The 19,470-nt window shown below is 42.6% G+C and overlaps 1 protein-coding gene across 1 annotated transcript in view; it reads left to right on the top strand.

Annotated features, from left to right (window-relative positions):
• Positions 1-19,470, top strand: part of WWTR1 (WW domain containing transcription regulator 1) — a gene marked incomplete at its 5' end in the record, with an annotated part of 136,762 nt that overhangs the window by 92,558 nt on the left and 24,734 nt on the right. Inside the window, 1 exon segment of the mRNA XM_082625565.1 lies at positions 16,903-17,105. Within this exon segment, the coding sequence (XP_082481691.1) occupies positions 16,903-17,105 (203 nt within the window).

Here is a 19,470-nt window from a genome sequence, read left to right as displayed (position 1 = left end):
TTGTTAGGTACAGTTTTCCAGAGCTGTTTCTTCTGAAAGACCAGTCCCGTAGGGCACCTCTTTGTCCTGTCTTTCCAGGCTCTCTATTTTTTAAAAATGAGATGTTTTTTCTCTTTAAAAAAAATTGAGATGTAATTGACATAAACATTATATTAGTTTCAGGTGTACAGCACAGTGATTTGATATGTGTATATGTTGTACAGTAGTCATGACAATAAATCCTTTTTTTTGGCCATGTCACACGGCATGTGGGATCTTAGTTCCCCTACCAGGGATTGAACCCGCACCCCTTGCATTGGAAGCGTGGAGTCTTAACCACTGGACCGCCAGGGAGGTTCCGCGACAGTAAATCTAATTAACATCCATCACCACACATAGTTTTTTCTTTTTCTTGTGATGTGTCGACTGAAAAAAAGTCGCACAACCTAAAAGCTGAGAATTAAGTTTTATTCGGGGACCTTACTGAGGACTGTAGCCCAGGAGACAGCCCCTCAAGTAGCTCTGAGGGGCTGTTCTGAAGAGGTAAGGGAGGTGCCGTGATATATAGGAGTTTTTGCTGAGAAAAAAAAAGAGTCACACATCAAAAGATTACTACTAATCATAAAAAACAGACATCTCAAGTTAATGATTTTAATGCTTTTCTATGTATGGGAAGATGCAGGAGTCTGGACTCATTGAAATTATTCCTTTGATTTCCATGTTGATTATCTAGGGCCAGCATCCTTTTTTTCTCCATCCTGAGTGCTCCTCAGGACTCACCACTGGGGTCGGCTGCTGGCTTGATGGCGGGCACCACTCTTTGTTTACTGAAACAGCAGCCAAAAGTATTTTTGTCCACAAATAACAGTTGGGGTCGGGGATGGAGGAGGCGAGGCTGGGAGAAATGGTGAGTGTGAGGTATCAGGATCATGTAGCACCTGTTACAATTAGGGTTCTCTCCCTCCAAACCCCAGTCAGTTCTCAAAACCACTGAGCAGTAGCAGTTTCCTCGAAGAGAAATAACATCACAGCACATCGGCCCGTATACCACACGGTTCGTCTGGACTCTGCCAGGCTGAGAATTTTCAGTCTCCAGGGAGTTTAGGGTGTGTTTAGGGAAATCTTTTCTTTGCTGTAATATGTCACCTTTTATTTTGAAATAATCTAAAACTTACAGAAGAGTTTCAAATATAGTACAAGGCACTCCCACATACCCTTTGCCCAGATTTGCCTTTGTTAATTGTTGATGATTTGCCTCATTTGCTTATCTCTCTTTTTCCGTATGAAGATGTATTATATATATATATATATTTTTTTTTTCTGAACTCTTCAGGACTAAGTTGGAGATGTTATGCCCTTTTCCCCGTAAATACTTCAGATCATATTTTCTAAAAGGATGTGTTCTTACTTAAGCACAGTACAGGAAGACCTCATATTAACTGGGCTTCACTTTTGTGCTTCACAGGTACTGCATTTTTTACAAATTGAAGGTTTGTGGCAACCTTGCATCACACAAATCTATCAGCACCATTTTCCCAGCAGCATTTGTTCACTCTGTGTCTCTGTGTCACATTTTGGTAATTCTTGCAATATTTCAAACACTTTCATTATTATTATATTTGTTATCGTGATCTGTGATCAGTGTACTTTGATTACTAATGCAAAGAGATTGACTCACTAAAGGCTCAGATGAGGGTTAGCATTTTTTAACAATAAAGTACCTTTTAATTAAGGTATGTACTTTTTTTAGACATAATGCCATTGCATTATATATATTGTCTATGTGTGTGTATATATATATATGTATATATATATAATAAACTTAATAGCCTACAGAATAGTATAAGCATAACTTTTATATGCACTGTGAAACCAAAAAATTTGTATGCCTTGCTTTTTTGTAGTGATCTGGAACCGAACCCTCAATATCTCTGAGGTATGCCTGTATGGTATGAAAATCACGAAATTTAACATTGGTACAATACTGTTGTCTAATCCACAGTCAATATTTGAAATTTCATTTGCCACAGTAATGTCCTTTTTTCCCCCCCTAAATATTTATTTATTTATTTATTTGGTTGCATCAGGTCTTAGTTGCAACAGGTGGGCTCCTTAGTTGCAGCTCACCGACTCCTTAGTTGTGGCATGCATGTGAGATCTAGTTCCCAGACCAGGGATTGAACCCAGGCCCCCTGCATTGGGACCGTGGAGTCTTAACCACTGCGCCACCAGGAAAGTCCCCACAGTAATGTCCTTTATGGCCTTTTTGGTTTCTGGTCCAGGATCTGTTGAAGGTCATGCATTTCATTTAATTATCCTGTCTCCCTAATCTCTTTTTACCTAGAATGATTCCTCAGCCTTCGTGTTTCTGGACCTTGACATTTTTGAAGAGTACGGACCAGTTATTTTGAAGATTGATTTTAATTTGGCTTTGTCTGGTGTTTCCTCCTGGTTTAGATTTAGGTTATACATTTTGGGCAGGAGTACCACAGAAGTGATGTTGTATTCTTCTCCCTGCATCCTGTCAGGAGGCATGTGATGTCAGTTTGTCCTAGAATGGGTGATATGGGAGGAGTTTCTTGGGTCGGCTGGCTCCTCTCATGAGTGTGTTCCATAAAGACAGTGCAATAAGAGGAAAAACTTTTTGGTCCACCAGGACTCTGTAAGATGTGGCCTCAGGTCATGTAAACTCTTTTCCTTCCTCTGGATGATGAGCAAATGCCATATCTAGCATGCTTACTTAGGCTTCACAGACCACTATTTAATTCATAAATAATACTATATTGGTGTAGAAACAGACTCCCAGACTTAGAGAACGAACTTATGGTTACTAGGGGGGCAGGGGAGGGGGAGGGATAGATTAGGAGTTTGGGATTGACACACTGCTGTATTTAAAATGGATCACCAATCAGGACCTACTGTATAGCACGGGGAACTCTGCTCAATATTATGTAACAACCTAAATGGGAAAATAATTTAAAAAGAATAGATACATGTATATGTATAACTGACTCACTTTGCTGTACACCTGAAACTAATATAACATTGTTAATCAAATATACTCCAATATAAAATTTTAAAAAATGCTATATTGGTGTAGCTGTATATAGAGAGATAGAGCTTTGAAATGAAACTGTGATGCTTCCATCCATTGATTCTATTCTTGCCTCTTCCAGCACACTTAATTCAGAAGTATACATATACGGACTTCCCTGGTGGACCAGCGGTTGACTCTGCGCTTCCAGTGCACGGGGCGTGGGTTTGATCCCTGGTTGGGGAACTAAGATCCCACATGCCGCGTGATGTGGCAAAAAAAAAAAAAAAAAAAAAAAAAGTATACATATAAATAATTGACTTAAGTTGGGATAGAAGATTGTGGCTGAGAAAATAATAAAGCCAGGGAGAAAAATGCATACTGCAGGCCTCGTGTGGTTGCTAGAGGTGCCTGCAGTTTTGATTCTGAGACTTGGGGGGCTCGTGCTCGGAGGACGAGATATGTTCAGTTACAGGATTCAAAGCATCCATCAGGGAAAGGCTCGCCTGGTGTGGAGGAGAAGCAAAGCTTTTCCAGGTACAGAGGCCGAAGGGGGAGTTCTCCTGCTAATTCCCCATAAATGATCTAGACACTGCCACCTAGCAGTCCTCAAAAAGTCTCCCAACTGTGAATACCCGGAGTTCTAGAGAGAGGTTTTCTCTACCCTTCCTTGACCCTAGGTGTTGGCATCATCTCAGAGAACCAGCCAGGAACGGCTGCAGACCGCAAGGATACCCCGCGTACCCAGCTGGACTCAGGCATACAATTTAGAAAATCCAGAGTTGTAGCTTTTTGTTGTTGGTGTGTGTTTTGTTTCGTTTCCGTTTTTAAGAACAGGGCCCCCTTGGCACATCCCGACAAATGAAATTTAGAGGCGTAGGTTTTTGTTTTGTTTGGCTTGGGACCAGAATCTCCTTTTGAAAGTGTTTAAAGAGCAGAGCTGTTTTGGTTCCTACCTCTCCTTACCTCCACCGCAGAGCTTATTCTTTTCTTTTTCTTTCTTTCTATTTTTTTTTTTTTTTTTGCGGTACACGGGCCTCTCACTGCTGCGGCCTCTCCCGTTGCGGAGCACAGGCTGCGGACGCGCAGGCTCAGCGGCCGTGGCTCACGGGCCCAGCCGCTCCGCGGCATGTGGGATCCTCCCGGACCGGGGCACGAACCCGTGTCCCCTGAATCGGCAGGCGGACTCTCAACCACTGCGCCACCAGGGAAGCCCGAGCTTATTCTTTTCTTGCCCAAAGATGACTCTGAACTACCTCACAGGGCTGAGAGACAACAGCCCAGAGACACAGATCCCTAACTTCTCCATCTGTTGATTTCTTCAGAATTTTTTATTTCACCATAGTGTATGAAATACTCTGGCAGTTTCTCATGTAGTTCGAGCAGTAGCCCGAAGGAGATTTCTATCACTTTGGAGCAGAGGTAACTGTAGTGCTCACCACAGCCATGATGTCCCATAGGCCCTGGTCCCTGCCTCTCCCACTGTGCCCCTCAGCCACATGGGCCACCCTGTTTTAATCAAGTACTCCAAGCCTACAGGTCAGGCCCCTTCCCACCTCAGGACCTTTGCACTTGTTCTCCCTCAGCCTGGTATGCCCTCCACCCTGATTTCTGCACTTCATCCAGATGTTTTTAGATCACACATTACCTCCTCAGGCACAGAAGGAATGCCTGTCTCAAATAGTTCTGCATTTGTTTGTCCAAAGCCCTTATCGTTAGAATTATACTATATATTTGCTGTTGTGTCTCCTCACTAGACTATAATCTCCTGAAGGGCCAGGGCCTTTCTGTCTTGTTCATCAGTATCTCTAGCACCTAGAAACAGGGCCTTGCACCTGCATGGGGCTCAGCAGATATTTGGTGAGTGAATATTTAAATGAAACTTGGAACACTGGAAAGAAAAAAATCATCCATAGGCTTACCATCCGAGCACCACCACTATTAGTATTTTGATACATTTTCATTTCAAAGGTAATTAGCCTTTTGGGCGTCACTAGAAATCCTATAAGATCTAGGGGTAGATGCATATAAATAAGCACAAAGTCCCAAAAGTTGACAAATAATTTTAGCACATTCTTAATCCTGCTACCCCTGGTTAAATTCTTGTTTTGTTTTGGTTTTTTTCCTGAATATTCATGGCTGGATGCAAAACACCCACATCACCTTACTGTATTATTTCTGCTAATTTGATTGCTGAAGAATGGCTCTTTAATTTGCATTTCTATGATTCCTTGTGAAGCTGATAATTTTTCCATGTTTGATTAGAAAATACATGTTCTCTTTCATAAATCGTTGAAATCCTTTGACTTATCTCTTGGAGTGTCTGTTGTATGAGCTCTTTTAATAATAAAGATGTTTACTAAAATGGCACATAATAAAAAGAAAACAGATGAAGAACCAGCAGCCCACACTGGCAACTTCTTCTTGCTTCTTGTGGAACGCGGCTGTGGATTCATATTCTGTTATTGAGCTTGGGTTGCCACACTTTGCACCTGGAGTAGTTTTAAAATCATTCAGGAAAGCTAACCAATAAAAAGCTGCAATAAACTCTCTCCTGACTAATGAAAATAAATGCATGAATCAGAGTTTCCATTTCCTGCTGGGATAAAAGTATACCTATTGTCTGCAGATAATAAAACAAGAAAAGTTTTGGTTTTGCTGCTGTTGCCAGGCCATGGAATTAAATTCAAAGACACAAAGATAACTTTGTGAAGCAGCACAGTGAAGCACCCAATTTCCTCTTTTTTTCCGAGTTAGGTCATTATTTGCCTAAATTCACTGCCTTCATAGATGTGCTTCCTTCCTGGCCACTTTTGATAAATCTTGAGATATCCCAGAAATCAGATGGAATCTGAGTAGCACATTCTGGTGCTGCTTTAGGTAGAAGAAATACGGTTTCTTTACAGCAGAAGGACCCAGATAAATGAACATGCCAGGAAGATGTGATTTTTTTTTTTTTCTAGCTTGTCCTGGATCTGTCAAAACCATGAAAACTGATGTTGAAATCCTTTAAATGCCAATAAAATATACATTGTAGATGATGCATTTGCTAGGAAAACATAAAAACCTAGGTTACAGGCATTTCCATCTTTATACCTAAGAGAGCAGAGTTGCCTGAGTACTTGCACCCTGCTTTGTTGACTAGATTACTGTTTGGATGGGCAGACAGGATAGCAAGTAGGAAAATCGTGTGCTGGTGCTAAAAATTCAGGGTTTCTTGTGAAGTAAATGCAGCTTGGGTTACAAGTCTAAAACCAGACCAGCTGGGGGCATCTGGAAAACGTAAGGTCCACCTGTTCAGTTTTGGGGGCACTGGAAGTGATTTTAAGGTTTGAAGCCGAGAAAGTGTGGCTGAATGCACAGGGGTCCCAGAACTCTGTGCCTTATCTACTGAGCCAGCTGAGAAATTTCCTTATAGCTATTCTCACCCAGAATTGGAATAAAGGGCTCAGTGTGAAGTTGGGATAGTGCAGCTTCTTGGTTTAATACTTTACAGATTTTTGGAACCGAATGCACCCTGAAGTGAAAGGCTGCCTTTTTTTTTTTTTTTTTTTTGCTGACCTTGTTGGACAGCTAATACTGTTTCTGGGAAATAAGAGAAACAAGCGACTCATTGTTAGCAGGAGCTGAGAGAGGCACAAGAAGGGCAAGAGACGTGTCTGCAGCCCTTTTTCCCCCTTCATTGTATCGTGACTGAGTCCAGGCTGGACTGAGGCTGGGCTTTTCTTTTCTACCTCCGTAGACATGTGTTTTCCATCAGACAGGGCTGCGTGACACCTGACATTGGCCAGTTCACATGAGTTAAGCCATGTATGGCCCATAAACAGAGAGGAAAAGACCCGCAGCTGCACCCAGACACTCTTGCTGCTGAAATATTTTTGAAGCTTGGTGTGGCTGGGTCTGCCTATATGTCAGATACGATTTACACCTGTAGGTTTTGGCTTCTATCTGTTGCATATTATTACTTCCCCAAAGCCGCTGTGGCCAGAAGGGCTAGTATTGCCTGATGGTGGCACCTCTTCTACTTGAAACCTTCCTGAATTATGAAATGTAACTCTTCAAAGTTACCTGATTTTGTCTTTTTTTTTTTTTTTTTTTTTAAGGACTGAAGAAGAAAGCCCTGTACCATTTTTTTTTTTTTTTTGCGGTACGCAGGCCTCTCACTGTTGTGGCCTCTCCCGTTGCGGAGCACAGGCTCCGGACGCGCAGGCTCAGCGGCCATAGCTCACGGGCCCAGCCGCTCCGTGGCATGTGGGATCTTCCCGGACCGGGGCACGAACCCGTGTCCCCTGCATCGGCAGGCGGACTCCCAACCACTGCACCACCAGGGAAGCCCCCCTGTACCATTTTCTGTGAAACCAGATCGCACAGGGTGTCACTGTAGCATGTGATCCGTGTTGATGTCATCATTTTATAAGTAAATATGTTAATTAAATTAGTCTGCGTTAGACCTTTTCATGAAATAGGGAAAAGGAAACTCCTCAATCCTTGTCACCAAATTTCACTCAGTAAATATTTTTTGATTGCAGGACAGGGCAGTGATTGGTGGTCAATGCAGCTGATGCCAGCCATGCATTCCAGCATATTCCCTGGGCTTCCTAGGTTTGTCACAGTCTATGCCTGTGATTTGTGCTGAGTCACTTAACCTTCCAAATTTCTTCATTTCAAAAATGAGTGAACTGGCTTAAAGTCAGTGGTTTTAAATTGTGTCCCAAGGCCCCATGCCAGGGTTTCGGGGGCATGTGAGCAGAAGCTAAGCTTAGTTAGTATTCAGTCTCCAAGAGCTGTGTCTGTTCAACATATTTTAAAACTTTGTTTAATATTTTGAAACAAGAGTTGGGAAACGCCTGTAGGGAAAGCACAGTGAAAGCCAGACCAAGAAAATTTAGAGAAGAGAGTCAAAAGGGCTGCCATGTAAGTGCTCACTGGCCCCAGCACAGGCCCCAGGCGTGTTGTGAATGAGCCCCTGCACATGTGGGGTGTCTCTGCCTCATGCCATGTATCAGGCTCTGGAGAAAGATCCTGCTGCTAAAAAGAAGAATTGAGAACCCTGGTCGAAATGGACTAAGCCCCTTCCAGCGTGAACTTCTATGGTGATGCTTCAAAGTAGTGTAAATACATGGCCCCAGCTGTGATGAACGTGGTGGGGTTTGTAAACCACTAATGATAAAACAGAGCAAAATGCAATAGGTCCTGAACGGGGAACTATGTTCTGGAAGTAAAGAGAAAGCAGCAACAAAAGTCTAGTATTCATTAAATATTCACTTATAAGATTAGGGGAGTAATGATTAAAATGCATCCTCAAGAGAAAGAGTTGTGTGTGCGTGTGTGTGTGGTGGGGAGAGATTTCCAGTTTATTCTGAGTTTTCTTCTTTATTATGTTTCTTTTAAATTAGAAAAAAGTCTATGCTGATCATCCTCTTACAAATGAACTGATATTGGTGTAAACCAATTTCTGACCCATAAACCCTGAAGTTTAGTTCAGGGAGAATGTATTTAGTGCCTACTGTATGCATCAGCAAGTCAGGTTTGAAATGCACTAAATTATTTGTGTTCTATGTTTATAAGGAACATCCGTATCATTGGGGTTGGTTCCAAGGGGCAGGGGGAGACTTGGCTCCTTCTTAGGTCTTATTTGTAAAGAGCACAAATCCAGCCCCCAGGAAAGTGAGAGTTCAAATCACAGGAAGAAAACACTTCAGTGTTTCTTAAAAGAGCTTCTGTTCCGTGTGTATAGCCCAACCCAGAATCCAACAGGAAAGATTTCCTGACTTTCAGCCTTAACCAAGTACATGTTTACACGTGATGCAATGCAATGTCATAACTAGTGCTTGATTTCCTTAAAAAGTTACAGAGTAAGTGCAGGAGTCATATTCCCTCTCCAGTTACCAAGTTGTATGGGTACAAAAGGACAGCCAGCTAGTTGTAGCCCATGGGGGACACACTGAGAGCTCATCTGGGCAGCCTGACTGTCATTCTAAATATCAAATGGTTATTTCATACGGGCGCTGGTTCTCTTTGTAAGGAAACGCATTAGCGTGGAAATAGGAAACTTGGATTCTACTGCCATGAGTTAGCTCTGGGGACACGGGCATTCACAGGCTTAGGGTGACCAACCATCCCATTTGCCTGGGACTCTCCTGGATTTAGCCCTGAAAGTCCTGTGTCCCAGGAAACCCATTAGTCAAACTAGGACAACTGGTCACTCACTGTGACAGACCCGTTTCAGCATTTGTAGAGCAGGGACAGAGAATGGAGCGATCGTCAAGCTTCCCGTTGTTAACAGTCCATGATGCAGGAGAGCTTGTGTTGCCCTCTCATGGGTGTTTAGGTTTCTGGAATGTGTTTCTGATGCAACTTATATAAACGTATTAGCCCAAACGTCAAACTGAATTAAACACCTGTTCCAAATGGGAGGAGGAAGTTTCCCACATCCCAGATCAAGTGTATTACCCAAGGTGTGTACAGTATTCGAATGTTGCATATTCATCTACTTTGAGGAAACTGCAACCAGGTTTTCACAAAGAGTCAGCCTCTTCAAAGCTCTTTCCACGCTCAAGGGATGATGTTAAAGGGTTCTTTGGAATGTTTGATGTTTTATCACAGAAGCTTGTAAAAAAAAAAAAAAAGAAAGAAACCCCAAAACTAAACTAAAAGGTTACTTTGAATATGTGGAACTGAAGTTCATTTAGCAAGATTCTGTTTACCACGCGTGAAAACTGAAGTACAAATTAGACCATCTTTGAGATTTTCCTGTTAAATCAACATTTGCTGATGGAGAATTTCAGCAGATATTCTGGCAGTCTCTTATAACCCTTGCTTTCCCTGCATTTTGTTTTGTTTTGTTTTTCTGTTACTTTGTATCTTGAACAACAGTGGGTAACTAGCAAAAGGTATTCCTCTCTGCCCTCCCTAGATTCACATGTGCATCAGGGAGAAGGATTTGAAGGGAATAAAGTAATTTCTGTGTCTTTCTAGGGCTTAGGTGTGGCTTCTAGCCATTGGCAAGCTGGTTGTCCTTTCCATGATCTGCTCAGAGCCAGCCCCATGCAGGCCCGTGACAGGTTTTGTAGTTGAGCCTAATCTTGTGGTTTTGTTTTCTTCATTTGGCATTTTGTGTGTGTGTGTGTGTGTGTGTGTGTGTGTGTAACCATAGCCTATTTTAAAAACAAGGGAAGCAAGCCCAGGACACAGAAAAGCAAGCCACTGAACCTCTCTGAGGCCAGAAAGACATTTGTCAAACATTCCAGGAGGCCCGCTGGACAACCTGATTCCCTGGCCTCCCTCCTCGTCTGCAGCTCCTGGCTTGGGGAAGCTGCCCAAACACTTTGTCTGTGAGCTGTCGCTCTCTGTGTCTGCTGCTGCAAAAGGCAAAAGTTCAGGAGTGAAGCCTTTACCTTTTCCATGTCTGCTTCTTATACAACAAATGACGTGTAGGCTTAGAACTGAGTCCAGGGACCTTCCTGGCATCAAGCGTACTTGTGGGGCTTTGTAGACGTGACCAAGTGTGTTTGCTGGAGCAGGTCAGAGGGTGCATCAGCGTCCTGGGCAGCATTAAACAGAGAGTCTGGGTAGTCACCCCCTCTGCACACCCCATTCCCATGTTGACCGTTTACTTCACCAAGGATACAATCATTAAATCAAAAGAGTGTTCATATCTCAGATGCTGTGGAGTTTTGTTTTTCTTGGTGTTTTCTTTTATATTGAATAATAGCAGTGAAATGTTTCTGGTTACATATCTGCAGAGCTTGGTTATGTTCGATTGCCAAACACAGAAGAGAAAGCCAATTATCAAGGAAGAAAGAAAAAAAAGAGAAAAAGGAAAAGGAGAGGAAAAGAATGAAAAAGATAAATGTGGATTTCAATTTAAATTCTGACTCTCTTGGAAGGAAAAAAAAAGAAGGCTCTGCTTTAGGTTTTCTTTTTTTTTTTTTTTCCTGCTTTAGTTTCGATGCATTCCTGCTTCAATGGAGAAATCTTCTGTTTGGGTTATTCCTTTCTGTGGGGACTGGCAAAAGTCTAGAACTTGACTAGGTCTTTAGCCTTTTTGAGGCATTTAGTGGCAGTCTGCCCTTAACTGGTTTGGCCTCAGATACTGCATTTGAGATACTCTGCTTGTTTTCTTTTTTTTTTTTAAACTGAACTATTCTCTCCCTAAAATGTTATGGAATATTATCCCAAGGAGTATTTTGTTCATTGCAAGTCTAGATGTTTTCCTTCCTGTGCTCTCCTGAGGACCTCCTCTCTGTTTATCTCTGTCTTGGGCCTCTTTTGCCTCTTTGTCTTTGAGTAGCTAGAACCTCAACCATCGGTGAAGTTCATGAGATTCAACCTAAGAAAAGATTCAAAAACAGTCTGAAATGAAAGGACTAGAGGGAACAGAGCGACAGGTTGGATCATGGGCACCTGGACTGAGTCAGGCAGGACACCTGGCTTCCAGGCCCTGGACCATTTTATGGTCTTGACCAAATTCACTGTTTCTCTGGGTATTGTTACCTCACCTTCACAAGGAGAAGTTGCACCAGGTAGGCTCTTAGTTTTGAGGATCTTGACTATATTTAAAGCCTTATTCATTGTTTTTCAAATAATTTGGGGGTTACCTCCTTTCACTCCACCAGGAAAATATTTTGCATATTTGATGCATACATGACTGTGCTTTTTTTTTATTTTTTATTTTTTGGTGGTACGCGGGCCTCTCACTGCTGTGGCCTCTCCCGTTGCAGAGCACAGGCTCCGGACGTGCAAGCTCAGTGGCCATGGCTCACGGGCCCAGCCGCTCCGTGGCATGTGGGATCTTCCCAGACCGGGGCACAAACCCGTGTCCCCTGCATCGGCAGGCGGACTCTCAACCACTGTGCCACCAGGGAAGCCATGACCGTGCTTTTGTTTTCTGTTTTTTACTTTCACATTTTTATGTTTTACATAAATAATAAATGCACACAGAAAAACTTCAAACAGTGCAGAAGAGGAAAAGGAAGATCTCCTCCCATCCTTGACACCCCGTTTCCTCTCCAGAGGTACCCACTGTTGTGTATTTTTCTAAAGAGATTTGCTGTATATGTATTGATATAATATGAATGCCCACTGCCTCCATTTTTCTAGTTACAAATAGTGGCATGCTCTTACATGCATTTCTTTTCCTTGGGTTTTTTTTTTTTTTTCCCTCTTCTAAACATTGTTTCTTAGAGATTGTTCCATAGAAGGACCTACAGAGCTTCTTTATTCTTCAGAATAGTCACATAGAATTCCTCTGAATGAATGGATCATGACCTCTTATTGGTGGACACAGTTTTTGGTCTTTTGCTGTTATGGACAATGCTATGGTGAATATTCTCATATAGACTTCTCTGTTGGTGGGTGTGCTTTATTTTGAAAACAAAGCCACTGGCTAAGTTCTACTCTTTTCCAGTCACTACAGTTAATAGCTGGAGATGTTTAGTCTGAGTGTAGTCTGAATGGTCAAATCTAAATTAAATGGATGAAAGCAGCATGTCCACCATGCCTCCCCAATGGATGGTCGCTGTAAGGGCTGGTGTTTCAAAGGCTCGCAAGGGTGTGGTTTTGGAAGAGATCTTCTCCAAGTCTTAGACTCCCCCAGATAAGGATGCAGATGTCAATAAAACCTGCCAAGCAGTATCTGGACAGTGTGTGGAGTGGAGTCACAGGATCCTGTGTGAGTAGACTGACAATGCTGTCTTCCCAAGTTACGGCAGATAGTTCTGATCCAATTGATTTGTCATGTCAGTAAGTACCAGACCTGAGCCAGTTTTAATATTTTTCAAAGAATCTGAGTTATAAAAAATTAACATAACCTCTGAACTGCTAACAAAAAAACTTTAACATTTTTAAGCTTTTTCCTAACCTGGGGATTTCTGATGTTGGAAATATTCAATTTACACATTTCTCTTATAGACACAATTGGTTTTTTGTTTTTTTTTTTTGTTTTTTTTTTTGTCTATAGTAGTTACATCAGAAAAATAGGAGCATACTTTTTCAGAAGGTTCAGAAATGACTGTGCCTGGAGATAATCACTATTCTTCCATCTAAGCTTCCATCTCCTGGCCTGAAAGAGGTCTTATGAATTAAACCCTTCTGGATATCTGGACCTTGTCTTACTTGAATTGGTATTTAAGAGAACTTTTCCCCGATGACATAGTGTGTGTGCTCCATCCCTGACCCTCCCACCCAGGCCTTCAAATAGAGATTGTGATTATGCTCCAACAAGCTGTAGAAATGAAGTGCTTATTTCAGTTATTTGGCATTGATCACAACTGTGCTTTTTTTCTGTTCTCAAACTGAGAACATAAGGAATGCCCAGCTGGTTTCAGTCATTCATCCCATCGTTTACTGAGTTTCCCTGTGTGCCAGGGATGGTGCCAAGAAGTGAGAGTTCTTGGTGGTGGGCTTGATTCAGGAAGTGAAGCCCAAACTGTTTGGGCAGAATACTCCAGTACCTTACCTTGCCTTGAGTGACTTCCCTGGGAGTGAGCAGAGTTGTGCATCTGTCCAAACTTGCCTTGAGCCCTTCCTCATTGTAACCTGAGCAGCCTTTGTCCCAGGGCCCTGTTTTGAGTGCTTTGAGGGTCTGCTGTTTAAGCGGCGCTTCCTTGCGACGCAACTGAAGGGAAACTGTGTGTAGAGGGGTTGCCTCAGTTTCAGTGATCGTTCCTGGTCTTCAGTTTCAGGTGTGGCAGAGGGCGGCCAAGGACAGTTGAAAGGGCAGGTGGACGCAGTGTTGGGGGTCCCTGGTTTCACCTGATTCTAAGCAGAGCACGCCCCTCACCTCCCTGGGTTTCACAAAATAAAAAGCTGGACTAGATGCTTTCCAGGAATCCTTACAAAGCCTAACATTCTAGCGCTCCACAGCCAAGCATAAAACCCCACCTCATTTCTTCACACGTTCCTTGTGAGTTCCTGTGAAGGCAGGAGCTGTTTATCCAACTACAAACCCAGTGCCCAGCACACAGTGGGAATGTGATAAAGACTTGAGTGAGTTATAAGTAAATTTCAAAAAAAAAAAAAAAAAGTATTTTTACCCCACCCCTACTCCCATCCAGAGGAAGTTCCTGTCATGGAATTAATTCTTCCTTAAGGAAACCAGAAAATCTTCAGTGTTGGTATTTCCTTTTCTTTTTTTTTTTTTTTTTTTTTTTTGCGGTATGCGGGCCTCTCACTGTTGTGGCCTCCCCCGTTGCGGAGCACAGGCTCCGGACGCGCAGGCCCAGCGGCCATGGCTCACGGGCCCAGCCGCTCCGCGGCATATGGGATCCTCCCAGACCGGGGCACGAACCCGTATCCCCTGCATCGGCAGGCGGACTCTCAACCACTGCGCCACCAGGGAGGCCCCTCCTTTTCTTTTTAAAAATTTTACTGGCGTAGAGTTGATTTACAATGTTGTGTTGGTTTCAGGTGTACAGCATAGTGATTCAGTTATACATATACATATATTCATTCTTTTTCAGATTCTTTTCCCATATAGGTCATTACAGAATATTGAGTAGAGTTCCCTGTGTTACACAGTAGGTCCTTGTTGATTCTCTATTTTATATATAGTAGTGTGTGTATGTTAATCCCAAACTCCTAATTTATTCCTCCCCCCTACGTTTCGCCTTTCGTAACCATAAGTTTGTTTTCTAAGTCTGTGAGTCTGTTCCTGTCTTGTAACTAAGTTCATTTATATCATTTTTTTAAAAGTAGATTCCACATATGAGAGATATTATATGATATTTGTCTTTGTCTGACTTACTTCACTTAGTATGATAATCTCTAGGTCCATCCATGTTGCTGCAAATGGCATTATTTCATTCTTTTTCATGGCTGAGTAATAGTCCATTGTATATATGTACCACATCTTCTTTATCTGTTCCTCTGTCCACGGACATTTAGGCTGCTTCCCTGTCTTGGCTATTGTAAATAGAGCTGCAGTGAACATTGGTGTGCACATATCTTTTCGAGTTATGTTTTTCTCCAGATATGTGGCCAGGGGTGGGATTGCTGGATGATATGGTAGTTCTATTTTTAGTTTTTTAAGGAACCTCCGTACTGTTCTGCATAGTGGTTATACCAATTTACATTCCTACCAACAGTGTAGGAGGGTTCCCTGGTACTTTCTTTTCAATGTGTGTGTGTGTGTTTTCTACACATTCATTTAACACATAGTTGATTAGGCTAATTTAAAATTCATCTAAGAAAATATAGTTATAAAATATGTTCCCTCGTAATATCCATAACAAACTGAAGATCTGAAATGTTTTACTTTGAACTTTAACTAAAGTATGCCAATAATTTTATCTTTTAAAGGTAGTGATACCAAATATAGCAAAAATAGAGCGTTTTTTTCCTCAGAAATGAAGTAGGTATATAAAATTACACATTGTTGCCTTTGGCCCTTGACCTAGGAGCAAATAGACTGAAAAGCATGGTTTTCTTTATTGTAGAATATTACCCAGGCAGAAGTTAAGCAAATTTGACTGGTAAACTGTTTGGAGGAAAGTGAGCGCTTTTTAAGATGCATTTTTTGGTGGTGGGTTGTGAGGAGACACCAATTATAGAATTTATTAAAGGATTACAGATTTTTTTTTTCTAAAGTGAAATACTGCATGCCAAAATTTTAAATGTTGGTAAATGCAGACAAATAGAAAATCCGTAAAAAGGTTCAAACACTTCTTGTGGCTTTATCCAATCACAAATGCTGTTAGCATTTTTCTTTTTTTCTTTTTTTTTTTTTTTTGCAGTACGCGGGCCTCTCACTGCTGTGGCCTCTCCCGTTGCGGAGCACAGGCTCAGTGGCCATGGCTCACGGGCCCAGCCGCTCTGTGGCATATGGGATCTTCCCGGACCGGGGCACGAACCCGTATCCCCTGCATTGGTGGGTGGAACCGTTAGCATTTTTATAGAATTTATTTCTCACAATAATTCTCACTAAATGATTCTCCAATTATTTACTAATAATTTCTCACTAAATAATTTCTTTGGGGCACCCTCTTTTTTTTTTTTTTTTTTTAAATAGATTTTATTTATTTATTTATTTCGGCTGCGTTGGGCCTTCGTTGCTGCACACAGGCTTTCTCTAGTTGTGGCGAGCCGGGGCTCCTCTTCGTTGCGGTGCGCAGGCTTCTCATTGCGGTGGCTTCTCCTGTTGCAGAGCACGGACTCTAGGCCTGCGGGTTTCAGTAGTTGTGGCACGTGGGCTCTAGAGTGCAGGCTCAGTATTTGCGGCGCACGGGCTTAGTTGCTCCGCGGCATGTGGGATCTTCCTGGACCAGGGCTCGAACCCGTGTCCCCTGCACTGGCAGGCAGACTCCTAACCACTGCGCCACCAGGGAAGCCCTGGGGCACCCTCTTTTAACAAAGCATGAATGGCGTCCTGCTTTTGTGTACGTCCCTGATCTAGGTACTATGTTTTACATGTCACTCGTCAATTCACTCATCCATCCTAAATATTATTTTCTACCCACCACCTATCAATGATCACATGCCCTCCTTAGCCCTGCCATAAGCATGCAGGTTATCTGAGACCGTGCATACACACCCCCAGATGTCCTGGTGAAATGAGCTTTTAGGCTGTGTCAACTTGTGTGGAATTTACTTACGACCACTATGTTCTATGAAAGGTTTAAAATGTACTCTAGAACACAGGCAAGGTGTGAAATCAGGTTTTTAACCGGGCACAAAAGCCATGACTAGGTGAGTCAGGAGAGGGGCCAGTATCTGAGTCTCCATGAATTGAATTAAGGTAATAATTACTTCAACAGTAATGATTAACAGGAAAGTGCTTTGGAAGGAATCTCGGGAATCTGTAGTGTAAAGCGCAAAGCATTCTGATGATCTCTTTTTGATAAGGTGCTGTGGTCCCTGGTCATTAACCCGCCTGTTCTTCCCTCCTGTAGTGATGAATCACCAGCAGCAGCAGCAGATGGCACCCAGTTCCCTGAGCCAGCAGAGTCACCCTCCTCAGAACCCAGCAGCAGGGCTCATGAGTCTGCCCAACGCGCTGACCACGCAACAGCAGCAGCAGCAGAAACTTCGGCTTCAGAGGATCCAGATGGAGAGAGAGAGGATTAGGATGCGTCAAGAGGAGCTCATGAGGCAGGTACGGCCTTCGGTGGGACCTGGTGGAGGCTTCGTGGCCTTTGGTGGCAAGGCTAGTGGGTAGGTATCTACTTGCCATCAGAGTAAATACATCTTTCTCCAGAGGCATTAAAAGCCCAAAGCGCTGCTTCAAACTTCCAACATCTATTTGCACTGTCTTGAGAGCCAAACTTATATGAGTACGAGGACCAGCTGTATCAGCATGGCTGCCTTTGGCTTTCACTGCCAGTCACTAGAAGGAGAGAAAGAATATGTTCCAGTTATTTATTACTGTGTAATACATGATCGCAAAACTCAGTGGCTTAAGACAGTAGCCATTGTATCATATCACGCCATGTCGTGGTCAGGAATTGGGGCAGGGCTCAGCTGGACTGTTCTTGTGCTGTGCGTGATTTTGGCTGAGGTCCCTTAGCGGTGGTCGACCAGTGGGTGGGCTGGCCTGGAGGGTCCAAGGTGGGTTTACTCAAGTGTGTGGCACCGTGGAAAGGGCTGCTGGAAGACTGAGCATAGCTAGGACTAAAAGCTGGAGGATTTGCCCACAGCGTCTCTAGCTTGGCAATCTCAGAGCAGTGGGACGTATTACATAGCAGCTTGGGTCTCCCCAAGAGAATGTTCTGAGAGACAGGAATTGAAAGCTGCCAGGGTCTTGGGGCCTGGCTCTGGAAGCTGCCACAGAGTCGGTTCTTCCATATTCTCTTGGACAGAGCAGTCACAGCACACCCCTCAACCCCCAGTTAGAGCAGATAGCAGAGGGGATGTTCCACGGAAGAAATGGCAAAGAATCTGCAGCCATCTTTGATCCATTGTGGAGCATGAGAAAAAGAAAATTGAGGGAGCATGAGAAAGGAAAATGTTTGCATACAGACTCTGATACAGTGATCTGCAAACCCCCTGGGCTTTGATCAGGCACCTTTGTGCCATTTCCTCATTCAGTCAGTCAGTCAACAGACCGTGTGTCCTCTGTGAGTCGGGCTCAGGGCCTCACTTCAAAAAATAAAGAAAAGAAAATCCCTGAAGGAGCCCACAGCTTTCTCCCTGCTTCAGTGGCTTGGTCTGTACAAGAGCAGAATTCTCTTCTGTGTTGCTAAACTAATGTAGCACATGCTTTCAGGTCTCATAAATTTTGCTGGCTGCATTTTGGGGAGGAAGGCTTCAGTTTATTGTTTTAATTCTTCAGACGTTGCTTTATGACTCACATGAAGCAAGATACATGGGTAGCTTCCTTTCCATGTGGACGGAAATGAATAGTTTTAACTGTTCCAGAAAGCTTTCTTACAGGGGGCTGGGGGTATTAGGGTAAACACTAGTTTTTCTTTTAGTTATATCTGATACTTTCAAAAATATACATTGACTGCCACAGGTAAATAATGTATTTCTCATCAAATAAATTCTAAAATATAAAGTATCTACACTGTGTGAAGTTTAAAAAACATGATGAATTAAAAGAATTCCTTATACATAGCCTTTGAAAATGTGGGAAATGAATATAAATTGTGCTTTGTTGTTCTGTTGATCTATCCTCTAAATTTGAGGAATACAACTTTGTAATATAACCATCGTTGTGCTTTTTTTACCCTGAGGATTTATGTCTGAACTTTCACGGTTATTTCAGGGTAGCATTTGTTTATACTGTTTTTAGATATACAGTATCATGTTTCTTAGCAGGAAATGATTGTATTATGGTTTTCTGTCTTTGGGTAATAATTCTATTTGGAATAATTTATCTATTTTATAATATAGAGTAATATAAATAGTATTATAGTAGCATTTATAAGTTTTAATGTTTTTTTTCCCCCTCAAAGAATGACTTGTGTCTCAGTTTCTGCCTCGGTCTGTGTTTCTCTTTCTCCTACCCCACCTCCTCCTTTCCCACAGAAAGTATTTCTGAAAAGGGGTGGAGAAAAGTGCCCCAAATTGTTTCCTTTATTCCAACCATAGGTGCCTTTGAACCAGAATGTTAGTATTGATGGTTCATATTACAGAAATACCAACCAAGTTCCTTAAATGCTGATCCCTAGAGGCTGTGGAACTTGGAGTATTTTGCTGCATGACAGTGTCGACTCCACTGTACAGGACCTCGGGGAGGAACGCTGTCCAGATTTGCTCCCAGAGGCTCCCGTAGTTCAGCTTTGAACGTGCGAGCGTGTACGTGTGTGTGTGTGTGTGTGTGTGTGTGTGTGTGTGTGTGTGTGTGTGTGTGGTGTCAGAGGAGGAGAAGATGGAATGGATTGTTCTGATGTCTTTTTATCTTTATTATGGATACAGGAAAAAAGGTCTAAAGAGACTTTTTAAAGTCGTGGCAGACGTGTTCCCCATCCAGAAGCAGCCTGATCCTCAGGGTCAAAGATATTATTTAAGGCCATACA

Source organism: Mesoplodon mirus (assembly GCF_964341445.2).
Source record: "Mesoplodon mirus genome assembly, chromosome: 6".
Lineage (NCBI taxonomy): Eukaryota > Metazoa > Chordata > Mammalia > Artiodactyla > Ziphiidae > Mesoplodon > Mesoplodon mirus.
Note: the sequence above shows the minus strand (reverse complement) of the source record. Positions and strands in the feature narration are given on the sequence as shown.